The 25,117-nt window shown below is 36.8% G+C and overlaps 1 protein-coding gene across 1 annotated transcript in view; it reads right to left on the bottom strand.

The window, feature by feature from the left end:
• Positions 1 to 924: 924 nt before the first annotated feature.
• Stk31 (serine/threonine kinase 31) overlaps positions 925 to 25,117 on the bottom strand; it is a 77,291-nt gene continuing 53,098 nt past the window's right edge. Inside the window, exons 19-24 of the mRNA XM_028790075.1 lie at positions 24,091 to 24,219; positions 23,833 to 23,919; positions 22,684 to 22,833; positions 18,545 to 18,667; positions 5,165 to 5,233; positions 925 to 1,308 (exon numbers count right to left, since the gene is read on the bottom strand). Coding sequence (XP_028645908.1) covers positions 1,072 to 1,308; positions 5,165 to 5,233; positions 18,545 to 18,667; positions 22,684 to 22,833; positions 23,833 to 23,919; positions 24,091 to 24,219 — 795 coding nt within the window. The 3' untranslated portion in view covers positions 925 to 1,071. The remainder of the gene's footprint in view (positions 1,309 to 5,164; positions 5,234 to 18,544; positions 18,668 to 22,683; positions 22,834 to 23,832; positions 23,920 to 24,090; positions 24,220 to 25,117) is intronic.

Genomic DNA, 25,117 nt, shown 5'->3' with positions numbered 1-25,117 from the left:
TCAAGATTAACAAATGATAATGTGTTGACAAGAATTTGGGGTAATGGGAAATGTCATACACTTTTGGTGGTACTGCAAATTAATAAAGTCACTATGTAAATCATTAGAACAGTTTTTTAAAATAATAGAGGTGGATCTATGGTATGATCCAGCTATCATACACCCAAAGGATTCTATATCCTATTACAGAAGTAAATTATCTTTTATGTTCATTGCTGCTCAGATCTCTATTAACTGATGAATGGATAATGAAAACTTGGTACCTATATTCATGTAAAGTAACATGAAATTGTTCAATTTGAAGGTAAATTGATAGAACTGGAAAACAGTATACTGAGTGAAGTAACCAAAAACACAAAGATAAATGTTATAAACTCTAATTCTTATGTGGATCTTACCATCAAATCTTTAGATTTGTATGATTAACTTGGATGCCTGTAGAAGCTAGGAACCTGCAGATAGTAAATGTCTGTGGAATGCTGTCACAAATGGAACATATGTGTTACACTCTCTGCCTTCAAGGCTCAGGGAGCATTACAGAATAGGGGGGGAGTAACTAGTGGCTGTAAAAGTTAGCTGTCAAGAAAGACAAGGCTAAACAAGTTGTCTTCTAGACATAAGGGGACCACTACACTCATTAATTCAGAGATCTCTTTAAACATTGAAAATTTCTAAAATTGTTGGCCCTATAAGTACAAGGAACATGTCTTAACTTACTTCTTATGTTGCTAGAACTGGATATAAAACAGACACCGATTATCCTTTGCTACTAAAAACATCAGCCTTTACTACAACCAACTAGCATACATCAAATACATAACTTACACTGACACTATAATGACTTAATTCCACTAAGTCTAAATAGAAACTCTTTCCATAATAATGCCAAGTTATGCAAAATTACAAAGAATATGAATGATTTTTCAGGTGTAACCAAAACATGTCTTTTATTTTTTACAACCCAAATCAAAAGATGCAATCCAACAAGTTTCAGAACATTTACACACATTTTTGTCTACTAAGCAAACAGAACAAAGTTTTTAAAAGGACATACACAGAAACAATAAAGGACTAATTTGCCAGTGAAGGGCTGGCTTCCCCGTTTCTTGTCTTTTCGCTGTATCTATCTAAACTCTCCACCTTTGATTCATCTTCTTTGTCACACTGAGTATATTCAATCTCTTTTTCTGCATTTGGAATTGATTTCCCCTTTGGAAGCAAGAAACATTCAGCATTCAAAACTTGTTCAGCAGTCATTGAACTTCTAAAATATATCAAGCTACAGAGGAGGGACTTGACATTATCATCCTGCAAGGAAAAAGAAACATTTAATAAAGACTCAAAGCCAAGGCTACACAGAGAAACCTTGTCTCAATAAATAAATAAATAAATAAATATAAAAATAGTCAAAATCAAAACTAGTGGCAAAAAGAACCAATCTGTAATGACAGAGAATCCCATTTAAAAACAAAAGCAAACCTGTTTGGTTACTGACAAAGGCTAACATCAGTTTCTATCTAGATTTTTAGATTCTTTCCAAGTTTATCTACATTTTATTGGAAAGAGGTATCTCGAGTAATAAAACAGAATTTACATGCCAGGGGAAATGCAAAAGCAAAGAGAATCATAGCTACAATAAAATGAGTGAAATATGAACAAAATTTTCCCCCCTTTATGGGATAGTGGTAAGAGTTTCACACGAAAATTTCACACCACTACTACCCAACATTGTATGGGAGACTGTGACCACTTAGGCATGGAAAAGAAACAAAAATAAAACAAAAAAATTGAAAGAGGAAGATGTAAAAAACATCACTATTTGCAAATGATACAGAAGTATGTTAAAGCATTAAGAAGCCCACTAAAAGTTATTAGAACTAATAAGAAAGTTAAACAGGGGGCTGGAGAGATGGCTAAGGGATTAAGAGTACTGACTACTCCTCCAGAGGTCCTGAGTTCAATTCCCAGCAACCACATCATAGCTTACAATCTTCTGTAATGTGATATGAGGCCTTATTCTGGTGTGTCTGAAGACAGCTACAGTGTACTCACATACATAAAATGAATTAATTAAAACAAAGAATAATTAAACAAAAGAGTTTCAAAAGCATATACTTTGAACCACAAGACATAGTTGAAAGAAATCAAACTCCTCTAATAAAGGGGGAAGTCATCAATGTTTTGTGGCTCAGCAAACAACACTAATAAGGACTATAGTGGAACAACCCTTCTTAGATTAACCGACTTCTTTGTAGATGCTGATAAACTACCTCTGAAAAATTTTTAGGTCAGAATAATAATTCTGACTATTTTTAAAAGAACAACATGTAACAACTCATATACCCCAATTTCAAATGTCTATTAACAGTCATAACAAGATAACATGATCCTGGCAAAGGAACAGACACAGACTGTCCTTGACTTCTGATGGTTGGACTTACATTTTTACAATGATGAAAAACCAAAGCATTTTACTAAGACTATACTTCAAGGTTTAAATTTTGATACTTCCCATATTAGAAATATATAGTATAATACTCTCATTGATGCTGGGTATCCTCAGTGATCTACACTCTAAATTAGCATGTGATCACCAAGATAATCAAGCAATATTCTGCAGTGTACTGTGTGCTAAGCTGTTAATTCTGCAGGTAATGTGGACCATATGCATTTTAAAATTAAAATGTTTGTAAGGCCATAATCCTACCATAATAGAGGAACATCTATAAGACAGAAGAATAGAATTCAGAGTCTAGAAAGAAACCCACACAGTTATCATCTACTGATTCTCACAAGAGTGGCATGATGCTCTAATGATTACAAAATGGTCTTTTCCACAAATAGTGCTGGGACAGACAGTCACATGCAAAAGACTGAGGCTCTTAAAATATACAACAATTTAATTCAAAATAGACTAAAGATCTAAATATAAAAGCTTAAATTATACAACTGTAAGAAGAAAATAGAGGTAAATTTTTCCAATTTTAGATTTAATGAAGAACTCTTGAAAATAATCCTGTAAGTACAACCAACAATGGACAAAGTTCATTGAAAATTATACTTTTGTTTCAAATGACACTATCAAAAAAACGAGAATAGTGCTCATAGAATGAGGTAAACTATTTGCAAGCCACATGCCCAATATGTTATTTGTTTCTAGAATACAAAAGCATCCATTAAAATTAAAAAATCAAAGGGCAACAGAATTTTTAAACTATAAAAAACAGTAAGAGTCTGCACAGGCATTTCTCTGAGGAAGACACCACAAATTTAAATGAAGACTGTGACTGAGATAGTACTCCCATTAAGATAGCTACAAAAGAAAAGTCTTATAGCCAGTGTTAATTCAGAGGGACTGAAGCTCACACATATGCTACTACAAATGTAAGATAACTTCTTGGAATCTAATGGGTCTTCAAAGTATTAAATAAACAGTTACACAAGGCCCATTAATTCTACCACTAGGTATATACCCAAAAGAAATGAAACATGTCTGCTCAAATGTCTGTATATAAATGTTTGTATCATTCTCCATAATAACCAAAGGTATATATAACCAAAATGTTCATAAATAGGTATCAATAAACTATGGCAAATCCATCACTGGAATATTACTTAGCCACGAAAGGGATGAAATACTAATACTAGAATTTGTATGAAGCTTGAAGCATGCTAAGTGAAAGCAAAGCATACTATACTCATTATGATTCCATTCATATGAATGCCCACAACAGCAAATTATACAGAACAGAAAACATATTAGTCATTAATTAGAATTAAGATAAAAATATAAAGATCCTGAAAGATGGCAGATACAATGTAATGAGTTTTTGGTGTGTGTTGGACACGTATGACTATACTAAAAACCACTAAGTTATATACTCAAGGTAGATAAACTGTAAAGTTGGTTATCTTTTTTACTGCTTTAAAATTATTTAACGCTTTACAGAAAGGCATGTTGTATAACACTAAACTTTAAGATGTATTAAAATTTTAAGAAAATTAAAATGTCAAACTATGAATGAACCATAATAAAAAAAAGAATCCAACAGAAAAAATACCTCATGAACCTTTCCTTCCTTAAATTGCTTCTTGACAAGTATTTGATCACAGCAATGAAAAACATAACTGACAGAGAAATTCCATACTGAGAGCAGGGGTCAGTGACCTGACCCTGTCATTCTTTGGTCTTTGGAACTGTACAGGAGGACTGTGGAGGAGTTTAGAAGTTGATGGCAAAATCCCCTGGAGTGTTAAAAGCAGAGCTCACTGTGCTTTTAGTGGGAGTTAAGAAGGTAAGAATGCCAAAAGGACATCAGACAGTGGCAGTCTACTCCACAAGGTTTCAGAGGGGAACAGGATTCTGGGCTAGATGCAATCCATGTGATATTCCAGAAAAAAACAAAAACAAAAACAAAAAACAAAAAACAAAACAAAACAAAAAAAAACAAAAAAAACAAGAATCAAAACTTGTGTTTTCTTCCCATACCCTGAGCCCCTGAGTGTGAGGAGAGCCTGAATAAAGAAGTAATAATACACTTTAACGTATTTGACAGGGGAAATTTCAAGACAGAGGAACATTCAAGTTATGGAGTGGCTACTGGTGACTTTTCCATTCAGATCTACAACACAAGAGAGCAAAGAGTGAACTAAAAAGACACATATACACACACACAAAAAAAAATGTAGTTAGTCAAGAAAAAGAGCCTGGGCAAGATTACATTATTAATTTCACTTCCAATGTTTCAATCCTTGTACCTAGTACCCATTAGTATTAGTACCCTAATACCCTAGTAGCTAGTTCAATTCCTAGTCCCGGACAAGTATTCAGAATAAGTTGTCTGAAAACATATATAGATGACAAAGCTATCAATGACATACATGAATTTCAAAGAAAAGATCTACAACTTAGACACAAAATATAAAACTTTCATTTCAAAACAAAATAACCTTCGAACACACAGTGAATACTATATTTTCTTATTGCAGAGACAGTTTGGTAATTATCTGGCAGTGGCACAAGTAGGGTACTTCTATTTTCTTCTATATTTCTTTATTTCTAATGCAAGCTTGAATTTTCATAGAAATTAGAAAACATTTTCAAAGACTTGTAAATTTATATTACTACATATTCCAAATGAGTAAATAGCCAAAGGAAACCTACCAAATGAAACTGATCTACTTTTGGAATTCCATCTTCATTTGTCTCAAACTCTTGATTTTGAACAGAAAGCTGCAAAAGAACACGAAAGTGAACATGCTTCAAAGGTATCTAAATCAGTGGTTCTCAATCTACAGAGGCTGCATATAAGATGTTTATATGTATGATTCATAACAGCAAAATTATAGTTATGAAGTAGCAATGAAATAATTTTATGATTGGGAGTCACCACAACATGAGGTATTAAAAATGTTGCACCATTAGGGAGGTTTAATTAGTATTAAATACTAATCCTAGAGAATCTAATCTGGACCACTTTCACAAATAATCAACCCATAGTCCACTGGCTGCATGTATGTTGGAATAACCAGGAATGAAACCCAACACTTTGTAAATTACAATATCATATCACAATGTTCAGACCCTTAGATTATGGTGAATAGAGAAGAGCTCATAAGAAAGCACATTTCTCATGCAGGATAAAAGCTCTTAGTAAAAGTACTTGCCCATATAACCAAATAGCTTCTGAAGCACCTACAATGATAATTAGTTGACAGGCATACCATAAATAAGCACTGTATACTTCCTTGCTTTCTAAGAAAATATTATAGGAGCTAGAGAGCTGGTTCAGTGGTTAAATGTACTTACTGTTCTCACAAGGGACCTGGGTTCTGTTCTCAGGACCCACATGGTGGTTCACACCATAAATAACTACAATTCCAGAAAATCTAATGTCCTCTTCTGACTTCTGCAGGACCAGACACACACATTGTGTACATACATGCATACAGGCAGGACACTCACTTAAAATAAAGTGAAACTATTCTCAAAACTTAAATACCAAGAAAATAAATCCAGTGAGTTTCCTTCCATTCTAACACTTATCTTCTGTTCCTGAAATATAAGATAAATTTTAAGAAACTATTTCTTCTGGTTAGTTCTATATCAACTTGGTACAAAATAGAGTCATCAGGAAAGAGGGACTCTCAATTGATAAAATATCTACAAAAAACTTGCCTATAAGCAAGTCTGTTGGGCATTTTCTTAATTAATAATTGATGTGGGAGGGCCCAGACCACATTTAGTGGTATCAACAGTGAAGGTGGGCCTAAGAAAACAGACTGAGCAAGCCATGAGGAGAAAGCTAGCAAGGAGCACTCCTCCATGGCCTATGCTTCAGTTCCTGCCTCCAGGATCCTGTCTTGACTTATGATGATGGGTTCTGATATGGAAGTGTAACAAAGTAAACCTTTTCCACCCCAAGTTTCTTTCTGTCATGGTGTTTTATCACAGCAACAGAAGGCTAACTAAGATACTACTAAATATCCCTTTGTGAATCACATTCACAAAGGTATTTTGACTCATATATTTCATCACCCATCCCTAACAACTATCAATCAATGATTGTTCTTTTCTACACACAAATCCAAATTCCATATTCACTACTATTTGGTGGGGAGAAATACAGGTACACAGTGTGTGTGTGTGTGTGTGTGTGTGTGTGTGTGTGTGTGTGTGTGCGCGCGCGCGCGCATATGTGTATGCAGAGAAGACAACCTCGGTTACCCTTCCTTGGAAATTATATTCACTATCTTTCTATTGCTGCAGTAAAACTCCATGACCAAGGCAATTTATGAGACAAAGTGTTTAATTTGGAGTTCATGATTCCACGGGGTTAGAGTCTGTAATAATCATGGCAGTAAGCATGGTAGTAGACAGGCAGGCATGTCACTAAAGCAGTAGCTGTGCACTCAGATCTGCATACATAAACAAAAGATAAAGGAAAAAGACACTGAGAACGGTAGAAGTCTTTTGAAACCTCAAAGCCTGCCCCCAGTGACATACATCCTCCAAAAGACCACACCTTCTAGTCCTTCCTAAACAGTTCCTCCAACTAGGGAGAAAGAATCCAAACATAAGCCTATGAGGGACTTTCTCATTCAAACCACAAGAGTCATCAACTACCTTGTATTTTGAAACAGGGTCTCCCCTTTATGCTGAAACTCCCAGATTAGGCTACCCTGGCTGGCCAGTGAGCCCCAAGGATCCACCTGTCTCCACCTCCCAGTATTAGAATTATAGGTATGCACCAAACTCTTGGCTTTTTCACATGAGTTCTGAAGATTGAACTCAGAACCTCATCCTTACGTAGCAAGCACTTTACCAACTGATCTCTTCCCAGTCCACTTATTTATTTCTTTTGAAGTAAATCCTATATAAATCATAATTTCACATATAAATATTTCACTACTAAAAAAGAGATACTACTGGGTCAGTGTCTTCATGGCCCCAGAACTGCCCCACCATAAACTATACTGTCAGGAAACTAAAAGCAAGCATATGTCACAGGACAATATGCTAAGAAGAAACTATGACACATACCCACACAGTAAGCAGCAAGGAAGAAACATGGACAGAGAAATAGTATCTGCAGGATATCAACATCCAACATGCTCAGTGTTGGGAAGGACAACCCAGGAGTGGGCAGCAGTCAACTGGACTCCTAAAAGCTAACAGCGGCATGGTTAACCATCTGTGACTTGACACAGGATTGCTTACTAGTGGAATTAGTATCTGTGGCCTTAATTCCTCTCCATTTATTCTTTTTTGTCTAATTTCTATTTCATTTTCCTCTGGAATGGCTTTAATCTGGTTAAAGAGTCTTTAACAACCTCTCAAGACCTAGAACCCGTTTAAGTTGTCTGATTACATTTTTTTTCATTCTATCTTTCACTTCTACTGATGGATCGTCACCTCATCCCTTTTATTCCCTCTTTCTATTTGCTTTTCTTTCCTGTCAACCCAATATTAACTACTGGTCTTACTTACTCTCCTCTTACTTTCTACTCAGAGCCACAGTAATTGGCATCTTACTGTACACTGTCCTACCAGTGTCTCTTACTTGATTACATTTTAAAGGATGATGATTATTTGACTATTATTGTAAGTTCATAATGGATCTAGGCTTTGGCAGTGATTATTTTTGCAGACAATAGTCTACTTGCAGGAAAGTACTAGAGAACAGTGGCCTGAACACTAGTCTAACAGTAAAATGACACTTCAACCTTTCAACAAAGTCATCCCTTTTGAACAATGCAAGCACACTGAAAGAAAGTGGATTTTTTTTAAAATCCAACCAAACTAATTCCAGATGTGAAAATCCCAGGGCAAAACCACAAAAAGAAAAACATGAAAAACTGGGACAACAGTACTTCAAAATGTTGATCCCACTCTCAGCACGCCCCAGTTGCCTGTAGTTCTTTGTCTAGAGATAAGACCCAGTGAGTTTTCCCTTTCTGTGTTAGCATGCAGGATGAGCCCTCCATTTGGTTATCTAATAATGAAATGGTCAGTCCTGAGAGCATATACATGTAGGTAACTTTATACAGACTGACGTTATATTCATGTATTTAGGAGACAGAGAGAGAGAGAGAGAGAGAGAGAGAGAGAGAGAGGGAGAGAGGGAGGGGGGAGACAGAGTCGGGGGTAACTAATGCACTACTAGAACATAATAAAACACATGCATATTTTAATGTTCATTAAAGACATTAAGAAAATCACAGAGAGGCTGAGCAATACCTTAGTAAAGCACCTGCAGTATAAGCATAAGAGCCCCAGCACCAACATCAAAAGTCAGCTGAGGCAGTGTGTGCCTTTAACCCCAATTCTAGAGAGGCAGACACAGGACTCTTGGGACTTTGCTAGTCAGTCAGGCTTGAAAAATAAGCAAGTTCTATATTCCATGAGAGACCATGTATCAAAGTGGGGAAAATACAGAGATGGATGACATCAACCTCTGACTTTCAAACATAGGCCATCTGAACCCTTGCTTGCTGCTTCCGCTCCCTTCACCCTTGTGGGCAGGTGAGCAATGACCCCCAAGGAAAAGAAGACACACATATGACTCTATATTTAAATTTTCCTAGAGAACTGACCATAAGATTCCTAGATCTCATAAAAGATTCGGCAAAGTATCAGGTTGCAAATTCAATATACAAAAGAATCAGTAACGATGTGCACTAATAAAAACTTTGCTGAATAAGACATCAGAAAAACAATCTCATTCAAACTAGTTTAATACTTAGACATATACATAACCAAAGATACCAAAAACATCTATGTCAGAGGCTGAAAGAGAAGCCAGATTGAATCAGTCATCTTGGAGAGGAGTTTAAGCCAGAACAGGTGAATTGAACCAGCCAGGAAGAGTTCAGAAAGAACTAGGAAGAAGTCTCAGAGGCTAAAAACATTCTAGGCCTAGGTTAGATTGTACAGAGGCTAGTAGCTTCTGGAACTAGGTCTAAGTTAGAAGACTGAGGCTCAAGAGAATAAAAACTGCTTTTATATGTGGCACTTAATGTGTTTGGAAGGAAAAAAAACGTAACAGAAGGAGGAGGAGAAGGGAAGAAGGAAGAAAATAATAAGAAGATAAAGAGGAGGAGGAGGAGGAGGAGAGAAGAAGAAGAAAGATGAGAAGAGAAGAGGAGGAGAAGGAGGAGAGAAGATGATGGGAGGGGAAGGGGAATGGAATGGGAAGGGGAATGGGAAGGGGAAGGGGAAGGGAAAGGGGAAGGGGAAGGGAAGGGGAAGGGAAGGGGAAGGGAAGAGAAGAAGGGAAGGGAAGAAGGGAAGGGAAGAAGGGAAGGGAAGAAGGGAAGGGAAGAAGGGAAGGGAAGAAGGGAAGGGAAGAAGGGAAGGGAAGAAGGGAAGGGAGGAAGGGAAGGGAGGAAGGGAAGGGAAGAAGGGAAGGGAAGAAGGGAAGGGAAGAAGGGAAGGGAGGAAGGAAGGAAGGAAGGAAGGAAGGAAGGAAGGAAGGAAGGAAGGAAGGAAGGAAAGAAGGAAGGAATCCCACCAACACTGCAGAAAGCAGGGGACATCTGACAGAATTATCACAGAGAGCAGGAGACATCTGACCCACAACGTGATTGAAGAAAGCCCACCAATGTTCCAAAGAGCAGAGGACAACTGACAGGAATATCGCAGAGGGCAGGGGACATCTGACCCCCAACATGATGAAGAAAGCACACCAATGTTCCAAAGAGCAGAGGACAACTGACAGGAATATTGCAGAGGGCAGGAGACATCTGACAGAAAACCACAGAGGAGAAATTTTCCTGGGTTATCTCCTTCAAGCTCAGCTGGTTGTCCAAAGAGGTTCAGGAGACCCCAAAGCAGCAGGAGCCTCAAGCCCAGAGGAAAAAATGACACAGGAGCCTCTAAGATATCAAACCACCATCAAATCATAGTAAGCCACCCTAAGAGATAATTCTAATAAAATAGACAGACTTTTCCTGCATTAGAAAATGGGAAACTCCATTTCAGATCTCTTGAGAACAGGGATACAAGTTGAGGAGGATAGAAATATTATTTGAAAAATCCATTGCAGTACTTACTACAATTTTGACCATCACCAGAGTAAACTTCTCCCTACTTTCAACTGCAATCTTTTGTTTCTGTTAATAGCTGTAGAACAAGAAAACCAGCTATGATAATACAAAGGCTTGAGAGACAAGAGACAGAGGCAGTAAGAGAACAGAAAATGCTTAACTATGAACCAACGATACTTAATGAAATTGAGGATCAAGACAGACATCCCATTCATGATGGGTAAGAAGTTCAGCTCAGTGGCATGGAGCTGGATATGGAATGCAAGTACTTAAAAGTCTAGTTGATGTGTGGATGCATAAAGATCTAATTGTAGTTTGATAAATAGAAAGGGAGAATAAGATTAACTGAACGATAGTGGATTGTAGAAAAAACTGCTGAATTAGATCAATCTATATACTTTAAAGATGTTTTAACATCAGAATGGAAATCTGAGTACACAGAAAGACAGCAATGCAGATAATGCAGAAAGCTGATCTCCCCCTCCTCCTGAATGGGACAACTCAACAAGCTAGCTGAAAAAGGACACATCAATACACTTGTCAGGCTGGCAGATTGGAAGACCTTGATACTGAAATGAACTGAAATTGAAGGGCAGATGATCAGGACTGCAGTTGTGAAGGATCACCACATCAACTGGAGCTTCATAAGGACATTTGGAATGTTAAATTTACGGAATTGATAATTGTTTCTATTAAAATATTTTTACTTGTGTTAAGAGTTAAAACCTTTCCTTTTTATTTAGACAGAAAAGGGAAATGTTGCAGGATATTTGATCACACTGTGAACCCCAAGATCATGTTGTCTACTGGAAAACCCTGTTTCTAGTTGTGGTGTGGCTCAGCCTTAGAACACACCTTTAATCCCTCTGACTGGAATGCAGACACTTCTTTAGTGCACACCTTTAATATCAAACAATAAAGGTAAAGTTACATTTTAGAAGGAAGCACCCATGTTTCAAAGCAATGTCTAGTTGAATGGCAGACAAAGTAATAAATGAAAGATTTGACAAAATAGGATATTCCCAATTCTCACAAGGCGAAGAAAGGGAAGCTACTTGAGAAGCAGTGCAGAGAGAGAGGATGCAGTTTTACTACGACAGTTTTTCAGACAGGTTGCAATAAGAGAACAAGCTAGACACAGGTGAAGAATCAATGTGCTAGAGAATGAGAGGGACCAGAGCATTAGAACAGATTGCCACAGTTAGTTTGAGGCTAAGCACAGCAAAAGTCAGAGGCCAAGAGAGAAGCCAGATTGAATCAGTCAGCTTGGAGAAGAATTTGAGACAGAAGAGCTGAGTTGAGTCAGATTTCAGAAAGAGCTAGAAAGAGTGAATTTATTCAGCAACAAGTCTTGGAGGCTGAAAACATTCTAGGTCTAGATTGTACGGAGGCTAGAAGCTTCCAGGACTAGGCCTAGGTGAGAGTATATGGAAACAGTAAGCCTCAGTGACAAGTGAATCAGGTGAATAAAATGTATTTTTATACCTCAGAAGGTATGTTAAATATTTTTTTAAAAAAAAGTAATAGAATATAAGCCAATTAAAAACAGGCAAAGAGTATAAAGAGACTTCATCAAGTATATAAAAAACAAAATGTGTTCAACATAATTATCCATTATGGAAATGAAAACTAAAATCATGACAGCATACATCTACACACCTATGTATATGGTTAAATAGAAAATGACAATACCAGGCAGTGACAATAATGTAGACAAGGGAGCTCATTTTCATGACCAGAGTCAAAAACGATAGTCACTCTGCAAAGCAGTTTGGCAGAGAATAAAAATTATTCACACAATTGCAATCTGACCCATCATCATCAAAGATGTTTAGCCTAAAAAAGACATTTTGGTTATAATAAAACCTATACACAAAGCTGTTACAAGCAGCATTATTTGTAAGAACCCAAAACTAGAACTACCCAAATATTCTCTAATATGTGTAACAAATTAACTTGGTATACTCATACAAAACCACATTAGACAACATGCAAGAGTTTCAAGGGCATTACACTGAAAGAAAATATTATCAAAGTCATATATTTATTGTTTTGTGGCCTTCTTCAATAGACAAAATACAGGTGCTTTTTAAAAGGACAAAGTTTATTAAGTGTGAAAAGAGTACTCACTCCTACACGTGTCCAAACCAAGGCCCATAGGCCACATGCCAAGAATATCTATGAACTGGCCTAATACAAAATCACAGACTGACTTAAATCATCATGGGATTCTACCTGTGGATTTTGTTGTTGTTATTAACTAAACTAATGAAAATTTCTTGTCACAATGTAAAAAGGTTAGACACATTTGGACTAGTGAAAGAACTTGGCTACAAAAGGACAATATACATCAATTTGGGCACATTACAAACTTCCTTAACAGCAGCAGCAGTTACTACACTGCTGATTGATAATTGAATAACCAAAGAAATCAAAAATTCCTAGCTCTGAATGAAATGAAAACATAACATACTAAAATGAGAAATAATGAAGGCATTGCTAAGAGGAAAGTCTATAATACTAAGTATCAAGGTGTAAAATTATAAGAGCTCTAATAACTGGTTTATGTTCCTGAGGCCTTGGAAAAATAAAAGCAAATCAAACCCAAACAGTAGACAGGAATAAATTAACAAAATTTGGGGCTAAAAATGATTAAACAGAAAAAAACAAACTACAAAAAGTATTACAAGAGTCAATGAGATGATTAGTTTCTTTGAAAAACCAAATGAAATTAACAAAACTTTACTCAAGTTAACCAAAAGAGAGAAGACCCAAAGTAATAAAGTTACAAATGAAGGGGAGGCATTACAACACAAATTAAATTCAGAAAGCACTAAGAACATACTTTTAAAACATCTACAAGAAATTAGAAAATTGACAAAATAGATTTTCTTCTGCTTTCTACTTGAAACCTTACAAGCTCTAGTTTTACACTTAGATCTAACAAAGATTTCTCTTAATTTTTATGCATAGTACAAGGAATTACTCAGATTTTATTCTCCATATATGGATGTCCATTGTTCCAGTACTCCATTACCTCAAATAACTGCCTTGGGGGAGCAAGATCAGGTGTGGAGAAAGACAGAAGAGAGGCCCAAAGGGCCAGGAGAATGAATGGAAATCTGCAGCTGCTGGGATAGGAGGGGTGGAACTTACTCTAGGAAGTCCCAGAGACCTGAGATATGGGATGCTTCCAGGAGTCAATGCAAGTGACCCTAACTAAGATGCCTAACAACAGGGACATGAAACCTGAAGAGGTCACTTCCTGTAGCCAGGCAGGATTCCCAGTGGAGAGATAAGGGCCCCAATCCATCCACAAAACTTTCAACCCAAAATTTGTCCTATCTAAAAGAAATGTAGGGACAAAGATGGAGCAGAACCTGAAGGAATGGCCAACCAATAACCTGTCCAACTTGAGACCCATCCCATGGGCAAGCATCAATCCCTGACACTATTAATGATACTCTGTTATGTTTGCAGACCAGAGTCTAGCATGGCTGCCCTCTGAGAGGCTCCACCCAGCAGCTGACTGAAACAGATGCAAATACCCACAAAGAAACATTGGATGGAGGTTGGGGAATCTTATGGTACAGTTAGGAGGACTGAAAGCCCTGAAAGGGATAGAAACCCTAAAAGAAAAACCAACAGTATCAACTAACCTGGACCCCTGGAAGCTCTCAGAGACTGAGTCACTAACCAAAGAGCATACATGGGTTGGCCCGAGGCCCCCAGCATATATGTAGGAGACATGCAGCTCAGTCTCCATGTGAATCCAACAACTGGAGCAAAGGCTCTCCTTAAAGCACTAACCTGACTTTGGTATCTGTTCCCCATTAGGGCTGGCCTCAGTGGGAAAGGATATGCCAAGTCCTGCAATGACTTGATGCATTGCAGGATGGATATCCATGAGGGCCCACTCTCACAGAAGATAAGGGGAGAGGAGATGTAGGGGAGGGACTCTGTGAGGTAGAGACCAGGAGCAGGGGTAGCATTTGGTATGTTTAATTAATTAATTAATTAATTAATTTTTTTTAAAAAAGTCAACTGGCCATACATGGACAGATCTATTTCTACAAATCTCTATACCACTGTTTCTCAATATGTGGGTCAACCTGTGGTCACAACACCCACAAAGGTTGCATATCAGATATCCTGCACATCAGATATTTACATTACAATTCATAAGAGTAGCAAAATCACACTTATGAAATACCAGCAAAATAATGTTATGGTTGAGGGTCACCACAACATGAGAAACAATATTTAAGGGTCACAGCATTACAAAAGTTAAGAACCACTGCGCTATACCATTCTAGTCATCTATAAATCTAACTTCACAGATATCAGCCTGGTTTTATAAGCTATTATTATATTGTTTTGAAATCAGATCCTAAAAACCTTCCAATTCTGATCTTTTACAAAGTTATCTTGGTTACTACCAATCCTATACATTTTATGTAAACTATAACATGTATTATAATACCTAATTATTGATTTCCACACATAAAACAACTACCAGCATTTTTGTTGAAAGTACTTTGAATTTATAGGTCAATCATGAGTAGAACTTTCATAAGACATCAGGTTTTCCAGTCCATAAATATAGTATATTCCTCTATATGTAGCTTTAATTTTCATAAGACATCAGGTTTTCCAGTCCATAAATATAGTGTATTTCTCTATCTGTAGGTTTAATTTTCATAAAACATCAGGTTTTCCAGTCCATAAATATAGTATATTCTCTATCTGTAGCTTTAATTTTCCTTAGGAATGCTTTGTAGTTTTCTATGTCCATTGTCTCATATATTTTTGGTTAAATATCCAATGTTTCATATTTTGGTATTTTCAAGGTTTTCTATGAGTGTGTGAGGGAGTGCATATATGTACAAGTCCATGTGCACCAGTTGTCTTCCTCTGTTCCTCTCTTCCTTATTCCCTGAACTAGGCACAGGATGAAGCCATGCTTGGCTTTTTAATGGTTCTGAGGCTTTAAGTCCAGACCCTCATTCTTACACAGTAGGCCCTCTTGTCCACTGAGCCATCTAACAAGCTACTTTCATGATTTTTAAAATTATTTAATGTGTATTTTGTCTGCACGTATGTATGTATGTGTAAAATGTGTGTACCTAGTGCTTGCTGAAGTCAAAAGAGCATCAGATGCCCTGGAACACAAGTCATTCATGATTTATGAGCCAACCATATGCTTTCTGGGAACGAAACCTGGGTTCTCTGAAAGAATGAATATTCTTAAACAATGAGCCATTTCTCTGGGCCATATTTTCATAATTTTTCATTTCCTATTTTCTACTAGTATGTAAGGAAAGATTACATTGAAATTAAACCTGTTACCTTGATAAATACATGTTAGTACTAGCAGATTTTATATAGACTCCTAAAAATATTCTACATTGTCAAGCATGTCATCTGCAAATAAACTCAGCTTCATTTCTTTGCTTTTAAATTTAATGGCTTTTCCTTTCATTCATCTGTACTAGCTAGAGCAGGGACTAGCAAACTATGACCTCTGCAGCAAATCAATGCTACTATTTGTTTTGTACAAATTGTAAAAATTGTTATCATGTTTTTAAATATTTAAAAGAATATCAAAGAAATACTTCTTTGACTATTTGTGTTTATTGTCTTGCTTGTTCCTTTACTATTTGCATCTATTGTATCACTAGTCCCTCAACCTAGAACTGACCTTAATACTTGAATGTACTTCAAATGGTATAAAAGCAAAAAGGAGGAAGGGGGATGGGATAGGGAGGTCCTAGGGAGGGGAAATCGTGTGAAAGCTTGTCTTTAACATCATCAGGTTGGCAGCCAAAGTACATGGCTTGAACCTGAAAATGGACCCCCAGAAAGAATTATTAAATTAACAGGCTGGCAAGCCAAGGATGGGTAAGATTCTGCACAGAGCCTTAGACAGAAGTGCACTGCTTTGAATAATGCATATTCCATGAAGGGTAAGGAAGGCATTCTTGTCAGAACGACCTAAGACAGGCTCAGTCTTGTTAATGAAATAAAAAAGGGGAGAGGCAGAGAGCCTTTGGGGCTGCTAGGCAAGAATCTGAAATGGGTCAAGGACAAGGAAATGGGCTGCTTGGCAAGAATATGACATTGGCCAAGGACAAGGAAGTAGGCTTCAGGCAGAAATCTGACATTAGGATAGAACAAAGAAGTAATTTCAGGTAGGAATCTAAATCTTAGGCTAGAACAAAGAATTTCAGGCAGGAATCTAAATATTAGGCTAGAATAAAAAAGTAATTTCAGGTAGGAATCTAAATCTTAGGCTAGAACAAAGAATTAATTTCAAGCAGGAATCTAAATATTAGGCTAGAACAAAGAATTAATTTCAGACAGGAAAATGACTTTGGGCTAGGACAGGAAAGTAGGCTCAGATATTTTGGCCATCCTGATAAGCTCTTAGAAACAGTGATCATGGGAGTGTTCACAGAATTTTGTTTATAGCCTTGCTTGTTCTTTGACTATTTGTGTTTACTGTCTTGTTTGTTCCTTGACTATTTTCATCTATTGTATTGCTAGCCCCTCAACCTAGAACTGATCTTAATACTTGCATGTACTTCAAATGGTATAAAAGCAAAAAGGAGGAAGGGGGATGGGATGGGGGGGTCCTATGTAGGGGAAATGTGGAAAGGGGATGACATTTGAAAGGAACACACATGGTATTCACTCACTGATTATTGGATATTAGCCCAGAACCTTGAAATGCCCAAGATGCAACTCACAGGCCACATGAAGCTCATAAAGAAGGAAGACCAAGTGGAGGTGATTTGGTCCTTCTTAGAAGGAGCAACAAAATACTCAAGGGAGCAAATATGGAGACAAAGTGAGGGACAGAAATTGAAGGATGGGCCATCTGAAAACCATTCCACCTGAGTATCCATCCCATGTGCAGTCACCAAAGGTAGATGCTGATGTGGAAGTCAGGAAGTGCATGCTGATAAGAGCCTGATATGGATGTCTCCTCAGAGGTCTTCAAGAGTCTGACATATTCAGAGGCAGATGCTCACAACTAGCCATTGAACTGATCATGGGGTTCTCAATGGAGGAGTTAGAGTGAAGACTGAAGGAGCTGAAAGGGTTTGCAGCACCATGAGGAGAGCAACAATACCAACCAACCACAGCTCCCAGGGTCTAAATCACCAGCCTGGGAGCACTTAGGGAGGGATCCAGGGCTTCAGCTGAATATGTAAGAGTGGAGGGCCCTGCTGGGCATAGGTAGAAGAAGAGATCCTTGACCTCATGAAGGCTGGACGCCCCAGGGGGTGGGAATTTTGAAGGTGGGGAGGTGGGAGAGGGGGTAAGTAGGGGTTACATCCACAGAGAAGAAGGAGGGGTGAGGGGATAGGGGGTTCCTGGGTGGGTGGGGGATGGGGTAAGGGGACAACATATGAAATGTAAATAAAATGTCCAATAAAAAATTTTTTAAAAAAGAAATGTAAATAAATATCAGATAAAAAATTAAAAAGGAGAAAAATTAAACAACAACAAAAAAAAGTTCTAAGCATGGGAAGATAGCATAGTTGGTAAACTGCTTGCCACCCAAGCATAAATACCTGAGCTTGATCCCTAGAACCCATGTAATAAAAAGGGAAAAGAGAAGTTGGGCCTAGCTACACATGCCTATCATCCCAGTGTAGGAAGGCAGATAGGCAGGTCTCTATAGATTAATGGGTAGCCAGTCTAGCCTACTTAGCAAGCTCCAGGACAATGATAGATCCTGTCTCAATAATCCAAGAAGATGACTCCTAAATAATTCATCCAAAGTTGATCTTTGGCGTCACCATGCATACACTCAGATGCATGTGCACTACACACAAACACAACACACACACACAGAGCAAATTCTACTTTTTAAAAGTATAGTGTAGCATTACTCTTCATCCAGAAAAATGGTTTAAAATAACAAAAATCATACCTTTAGATTGTGAAATATATGTAAACTGTTAATGATTTTTTTAAAGCAACATACCCATAATAGAAGACAGCCATAAGCATATAAGTCTGAACTTGCAGAAGGAGGTTTTCCAATTTTCAGTTCAGGTGATAGCAAACTCAATCCACCAACCATTGTGTTCACTGAAGCTCGCTGGCTCTACAAAAACAGTATTTTAAACAATGAAGGTTTTGTGTGAAAGCCTCTGTTCTCAATTTAAAAATTATTTTGAAATATTTCACTGTCTAACTCTCAAATATATAATTTTCTATTCTTATAAATTTTATTTTTATTATACTCAGATGCAAATGTGGACTGAAAATGACTGACTCTGATGTTTTTATCATAGACATTGTTTTGTACTTTTTAATTTTAATCTACCATGGGTGCACACATGTTTGTGTGTATGTATGCTAATGGATAAATGGATAAGCAAGCATGTGTGTCATTGAACATATGTGGAGTCAAAGGACAACTTTCTGAAGAACACCTTTGCCTTCTGCTTTATCAAAACAGGGTCTTTTTATTCTTTCTGCTACTACACCGCCTACTTCAGGCAAACTGGGCAGCAGACTTTGAATTCTCTTGTTTCTACCTCCCATCCCACTGCAGAAGTGATGGGATTCCAAGTGTAGGTCACTGCACTGGGTTTTCTTGACTTTTTCCATGGTTTCCAGGGATCAAACTCAGGTCATCAGGCTTACACAGACAACACTTTACCCACGAAACCATCTCCCCTACTTCCTACTTGTATAGTTTAATAAACTGACAAAGCAGTACTATTTTCTAGTTCTGAACATTCTAAATATTTGAAATATTACAAATTCATTTTCTTTGTGACCATTTTCTAACTACACCATTTTCCAAGAAATCAAAGGATAATTAATGACAAATCATGATACCTAAACTCAGTCTGCCCTGAAAGTTACAATTCTGACTCTCACATTTATTTGCTGTGTGATTTAAATTTTAATTTCTCCAAGTCTAAACTAATTTTTAAAATGGAATTAACATCTACATTACAGATGTAATATAGTCATAAAGATGTTAGTTAGCACAGTGCCTACCATATATCACTAAGTCTTAACTGTGTATCTTCTCCACTTACTATCTCTACCCCAACTTCTCTAACTAGTTTAAAATCCAGAAGCTAAGGCATCAACTGGGAATTTTAAATGAGCAACTAAAGTAGCACGCTGGGGAGAATACCAGATGACAAATAGATATAAAAGAGGAGGAGTGATGGTCGGAGTGGTCACATCCACAACTGTACCAATGGTATGCTCAAAAATAAACTGACGTGATTCCTTAAAATTTACTTGTAAAATCCTTATTTTCTTATGTTATCATAATTCTCAGATAAATTAATGTGGAACAATAGAATATTTCAGAAAATTAGTCTACATAAATCCTGTACAACTTTTGATTAGTTTTATATTCATTTTTATCTTTTTGATCTATCATATGAAAACCACTAAAACTATATATATCCAGCATTTATTCTAAAACTTGTAAACAACCAAATAACAAAGTATATAACAGCAATGCTTGACAAGAATGTATGTGAAGAAACTTGACCTTTATCTGATGCTTATGGAACAGATAAGTACTTTGGAAAAGTTTCTCAAGAAGGCAAACAGTAAACTAGATATATTTACTATAAACCTATTAGAATCAATACATTACTTAAAATTATGTTGCTCATTACTATAAACAATCTAAAATCTGCTTTTTCAAAAAAAATGGTCTAAGTTTGCCTCTTGACAAAATAATAAATTACTGTATTCTTATTCCAAGAGTCCATAGTACATGGAATATAGCAAGAAACAAGTTCTGTTGCAGTCAACTTTCCTAACAGTTTTTGATAGCAAAAATTCCAAATGTAGCAATGCTTAGGAATTTAGATTCTGTATTCTGGGACCCTTGAAACTTAAATGAAAAGAAGTTCAACAAGAATATTAACACTAGAGCATAATCTTGCATGGTAGGAAGATAAAACTAGTTGATTAAAAATTCTTGCCACTACAAACATTTTGTGGGGCTAGAAAAGATGATTTAGTGGTTAAGAGCACTGAAAGTTCTTCCAGAGGACCTAGGTTTAATACCCAGCATCCAAAGCAGCTCACAACTATCTGTAACTCTAAGACCAGACACACTCACCCAAACATACATGTAGGCAAAACACCAATGCACATAAAATAAAAAAATAAAATAAAAATATAAAATAAAAATTGTGACTGTCTTAGTTAGGGTTTCCATTGCTGTGAAGAGACATCATGACCAAGTCAACTCTTATAATGGACATTTAGTTGGAGCTGGCTTACAGGTTCAGAGGTCAGTCCACTATCATCAAGGTAGAAATCATGGCAGCAACCAGGCAGGTATAGCACTGCAGAAGCTGAGAGTTTTACATCTTGATCAGAAGACTGTCTCCCAGTAAGATACGAGGAGGGTCTCAAAGACCATTCACACAGTGAGACACTTCCTCCAACAAGGCCACACCTCCTAATAGTACCACTCCCTTGGCCAAGCATATTCAAACCACCACAGGGACTTTTTTTTTACAAGACAGTTCTGTTTGCTTATAATGTGTTTTGAGATATGTATACATCAACTGTAAGACAAACTATTACTCAACCTCATACATGACTTGTTAAATAGTCTATCAAACACTAGGGATTTTCAAAAGAAAGGAAATAGAATTACACGACAGTTCCCCAAAGCAATGAGAATGCCTGCATAAATAACTTGTACACTAATGTTCATGGCAACCTAACTCATAATAATTAAAAAGCATAAACCTAGAGATAGGCTTGAGGGTACATACTTGTACTCTCAGCATGTAGAGGAGGCTGAGGCAAGAAGATCACTGGGAGTTCAAGACCTGTCCTACAAAGATAGTGCAAAGCCAGAATTTGCTACCCAGTGAGACGCTGTCTCAAGCAAAAACAAAAAGTGTAAACACAAATATCTATCCACTGATGAAAACACACACCAAAGTAACACATATACATACAATTAAATAAATTTGGCCATAAAAAATAAGTCCTTAAATATTCAACAACATAGATTAACTCTGAATGTTATACCAGATAACAAAAATGTTTCACCAAAGGTCAACTATTACATAATTTTACTTATATGACATTACAGAATAAGTAAATCCAGAAGCACAAAGTATATTACTGGTTTCCAAGGCCTGAGCAGAAGAAGAAATGAAAATTAACTGCTAATCAGTAACTACTTTGGAATATGATAAAAATTATCTGGAATTATATAGTGATAATCAATATACTACTACATAAATATGCTAAAAACTAGCACTGAATTATACACTATCTCCTTGTGACCTCTATCTCAATAAAGCTGTTGTATTTTAAATGGGAACTATTTATTTAGCCATTATGTATATGTATATGTATATGTATATGTATATGTATATGTATATGTATATGTATATGTATATGTATATGTATATATATATATATGCATACACATATGTATATACACATATATACACACATATACATATGTATATATATCTCACATTATATATATTATATAATTGGCTATATACAATAAACATATAAACATATGTATCTTTGTCAATTAAAATAACAAAGAGAAAAATTATCCTTTGTGATCATATATATTATTAGAGTTCCTATTCCACACATACACATAAAAATATTACATTCTCTTAATTGTCTGGACTTTGTTATCTCTACAAACTGCCTATTGGGAGATAATGTGACAACAAATTAAAAGCCACATAGTTGAACCTAGACTTAAACTAATTAAAAAACACCAATGGTTCCCAGGCTTCCAAAAATGTACTATATTGATAATAACAAAGTATGTATATTTAAATTTAATCTGTGAAAGAAAGAAAGGAACGCAAGCAGAGGGAGGTTCTTACATGTTTCTAGAAACTCTTTCCTGATAAGAAAAGTAATGATCAATGTTGTCATTGCCACTGAGTACATCAGATTGCTTCTGTATTTATGGCAAAACCACACCTGCTCACTATCATCTAGATGACTGTTACAGACACTATTGTACTACATGACACATCTTAATTGAAAGTGTAGATCTTACAATCAACCAGCACATTGTATGTAAATGCTGAACCACTTTAATAAGTATTTTCATCCTATAACACTGTGGTATTTTACCTCAGATTTGGTGAAGTCAAAGTCTCCAACAATCCCTCGTTCACGATTTAAGGCAAATACATTGTTCTGATGAAGCGATCCATGAATTATGTTAGCACTGTGCAATGTATGCAGTCCTCGGGCAACACCTTTCATGACTTTTAAAGCTTCCTGCAAATAAATACACATTAAAAAGGTGGAGTTTAGAAAACTGACACCTCATTCAAATTAAAGATATAGCATAGACAATTAAAGGCTAGATAAAGCTTAACTGTGTGCAGTGGTTTAAACAAGAATGGCCTCCATAGGCTCGTACGTTTGAAAACTTAGTCCCTAGATGGTAGTCCCATTTGGGAAGGTTTAGGAAGGATGACCTTGTTGGAGGATATATGTCACTTAGGGACAGGCTTAAATGTTTCAGAAGACCCGAGTCATTCCTAGAATACTCTCTGCCTCCTGCCTTCCTTTCAAGGCAGGAGCTTCCAACAGCTGCCACTACCATGTCTTATTCTGCCTTCGGGACGCTCTGGAATTTTAAATCCAATTAAATGTTTTCTTTATAAGTTGCCTTAGTCATGGAATTCTATCATAGCAATAGAAACATAATACTCAAAGTAGCTGGTAATATCGTAAGTGATTTTTGCATACATGCAGACACACACACATACATACACACCTCTCTAAGGCAACTTAAATTATAAATAACCACTACATAAAGCAGCCAGGAGAGAATGAATAATGCTAATAATTGGAATAATCAGAACATCCTTCAGTAATTAGAAATTACTATTTCTAATTCTAATTTTATAATGATAAAAACTAAAGCTGCCACTTTAAACTTCAGATACCAACTACTGTCCTAGGCAGCTACACACACACACACACACACACCACAGCTTAATAGTTGTAAGTGTAAGTTTGGATTCTGGAATGAGAAAGACGTAACTTCAAGTTTCAGTTCTACTTCTAGATAAAGAGGTTCTGTCCAAATCACTTCATCTTTCTCAGCCTCATTTTTCTCATGTATAACAAGATAAAGCATAGGCTGGTGCAAGAATGAAATAGAATAATGCAGGCCAAATATTTGTGCAAGACAGCACACAGCACTGGGTGTTACATATTAGATATTAGTTTCTCATTTCATGCAACTATGAAATGATTTTTACTTACTTCTGAAGTTAAAGGCATACTGGCTTGAACTGCGCTCAGGTTTGCCTTAGGGTAATATGGGACCATAAGATAGGCAACAGGATCAGACTGAGAAGCAAAATAGAAAATGTAACTCAAGTGACTAATTCATCAATATATTTGCATTGCACACTAATCCTATGAGGTAACTACTATTTTATATTAAGAAGAATAAATTACTACTTTAAAGCTTATCTTAAAAAGTATCACTTCTACAGTAGAGTAGCTTAAGAGCTTTACCTTACACATAAACAGGAATATTAACGGCAGTAACCCAGACTCCTCTTCTTTAGCGTATCCACAAGCTCTATGATAGGAGGCTGCTCTCTGAATCACCCTGCCTTCTGTGTCAACATCCACAGAATAGCCCTAAGCAACAACAAAAAACAGTGTTGATAATTTCAACATTAAAAACCTAATTCTAGCCAGGCAGTGGTGGCGCACGTCTTTAATCCCAGCACTTGGGAGGCAGAGGCAGGTGGATTTCTGAGTTCGAGGGCAGCCTGAGTGAGTTCCAGGACAGCCAGAACTATACAGAGAGACCCTGTCTCGAAAAACCAAAAAGAAAAAAAAACTAATTCTAATTTATTATCTCAACTTAAGTATGATAAGTTGTATTAGCATTCTGTCTAAACTCCACTCCCACAGTTACGTGGCAACAGCCAGGTAGGCCTAGTCCACTATAAAAGGGGCTGCTTGCTCCCTTCCTCTCTCTCTTGCACTCTTGATCTCTCTGTCCCTTTGCCCCTTCCTCCTTCTCTTTCCCCTCTCCCCATGTGGTCATGGCCAGCCTCTACTGCCCTCTTAAATCCCCTCCCCATGCCCTGAATAAACTCTATTCTATACCATACTGTCTGTGGCTGGTCCCTCAGGGGCAAGGGATGCCTCGGCATGGGCCCACTGAGACATTCCCTTCCCCCATTCTTCACCACACCCCCATAGAATATATTCTCTTTCTCTTTTTATAAACACATCAAGTTGAATTACATTATTTTTCTACTTTAACTTTTAAGTACCTTCTCCATCTGCACTGAATGCTATATTATGGAAGGGAGTAATTCTACCTGCAGCCTACTCTACATTTTCAAATATGTAGCAATAGGACAATTTAAAGATCTTCTGATGTTAACTCACAGTCTTAGCTCACAAGAAGAAATTAAGGGGCTGGAGAGATGGTTAGTTGTTAAGAGCATCTGTTGCTCTTGTGAAAGATGAGAATTTGGATCTGAGCACTCACTCACATGGTGGATCTGAGCACTCACTCACA

Source organism: Grammomys surdaster, unplaced genomic scaffold (genome assembly GCF_004785775.1).
Source record: "Grammomys surdaster isolate TR1022 unplaced genomic scaffold, NIH_TR_1.0 125861, whole genome shotgun sequence".
NCBI classification, from domain to species: Eukaryota; Metazoa; Chordata; class Mammalia; order Rodentia; family Muridae; genus Grammomys; species Grammomys surdaster.
Note: the sequence above shows the minus strand (reverse complement) of the source record. Positions and strands in the feature narration are given on the sequence as shown.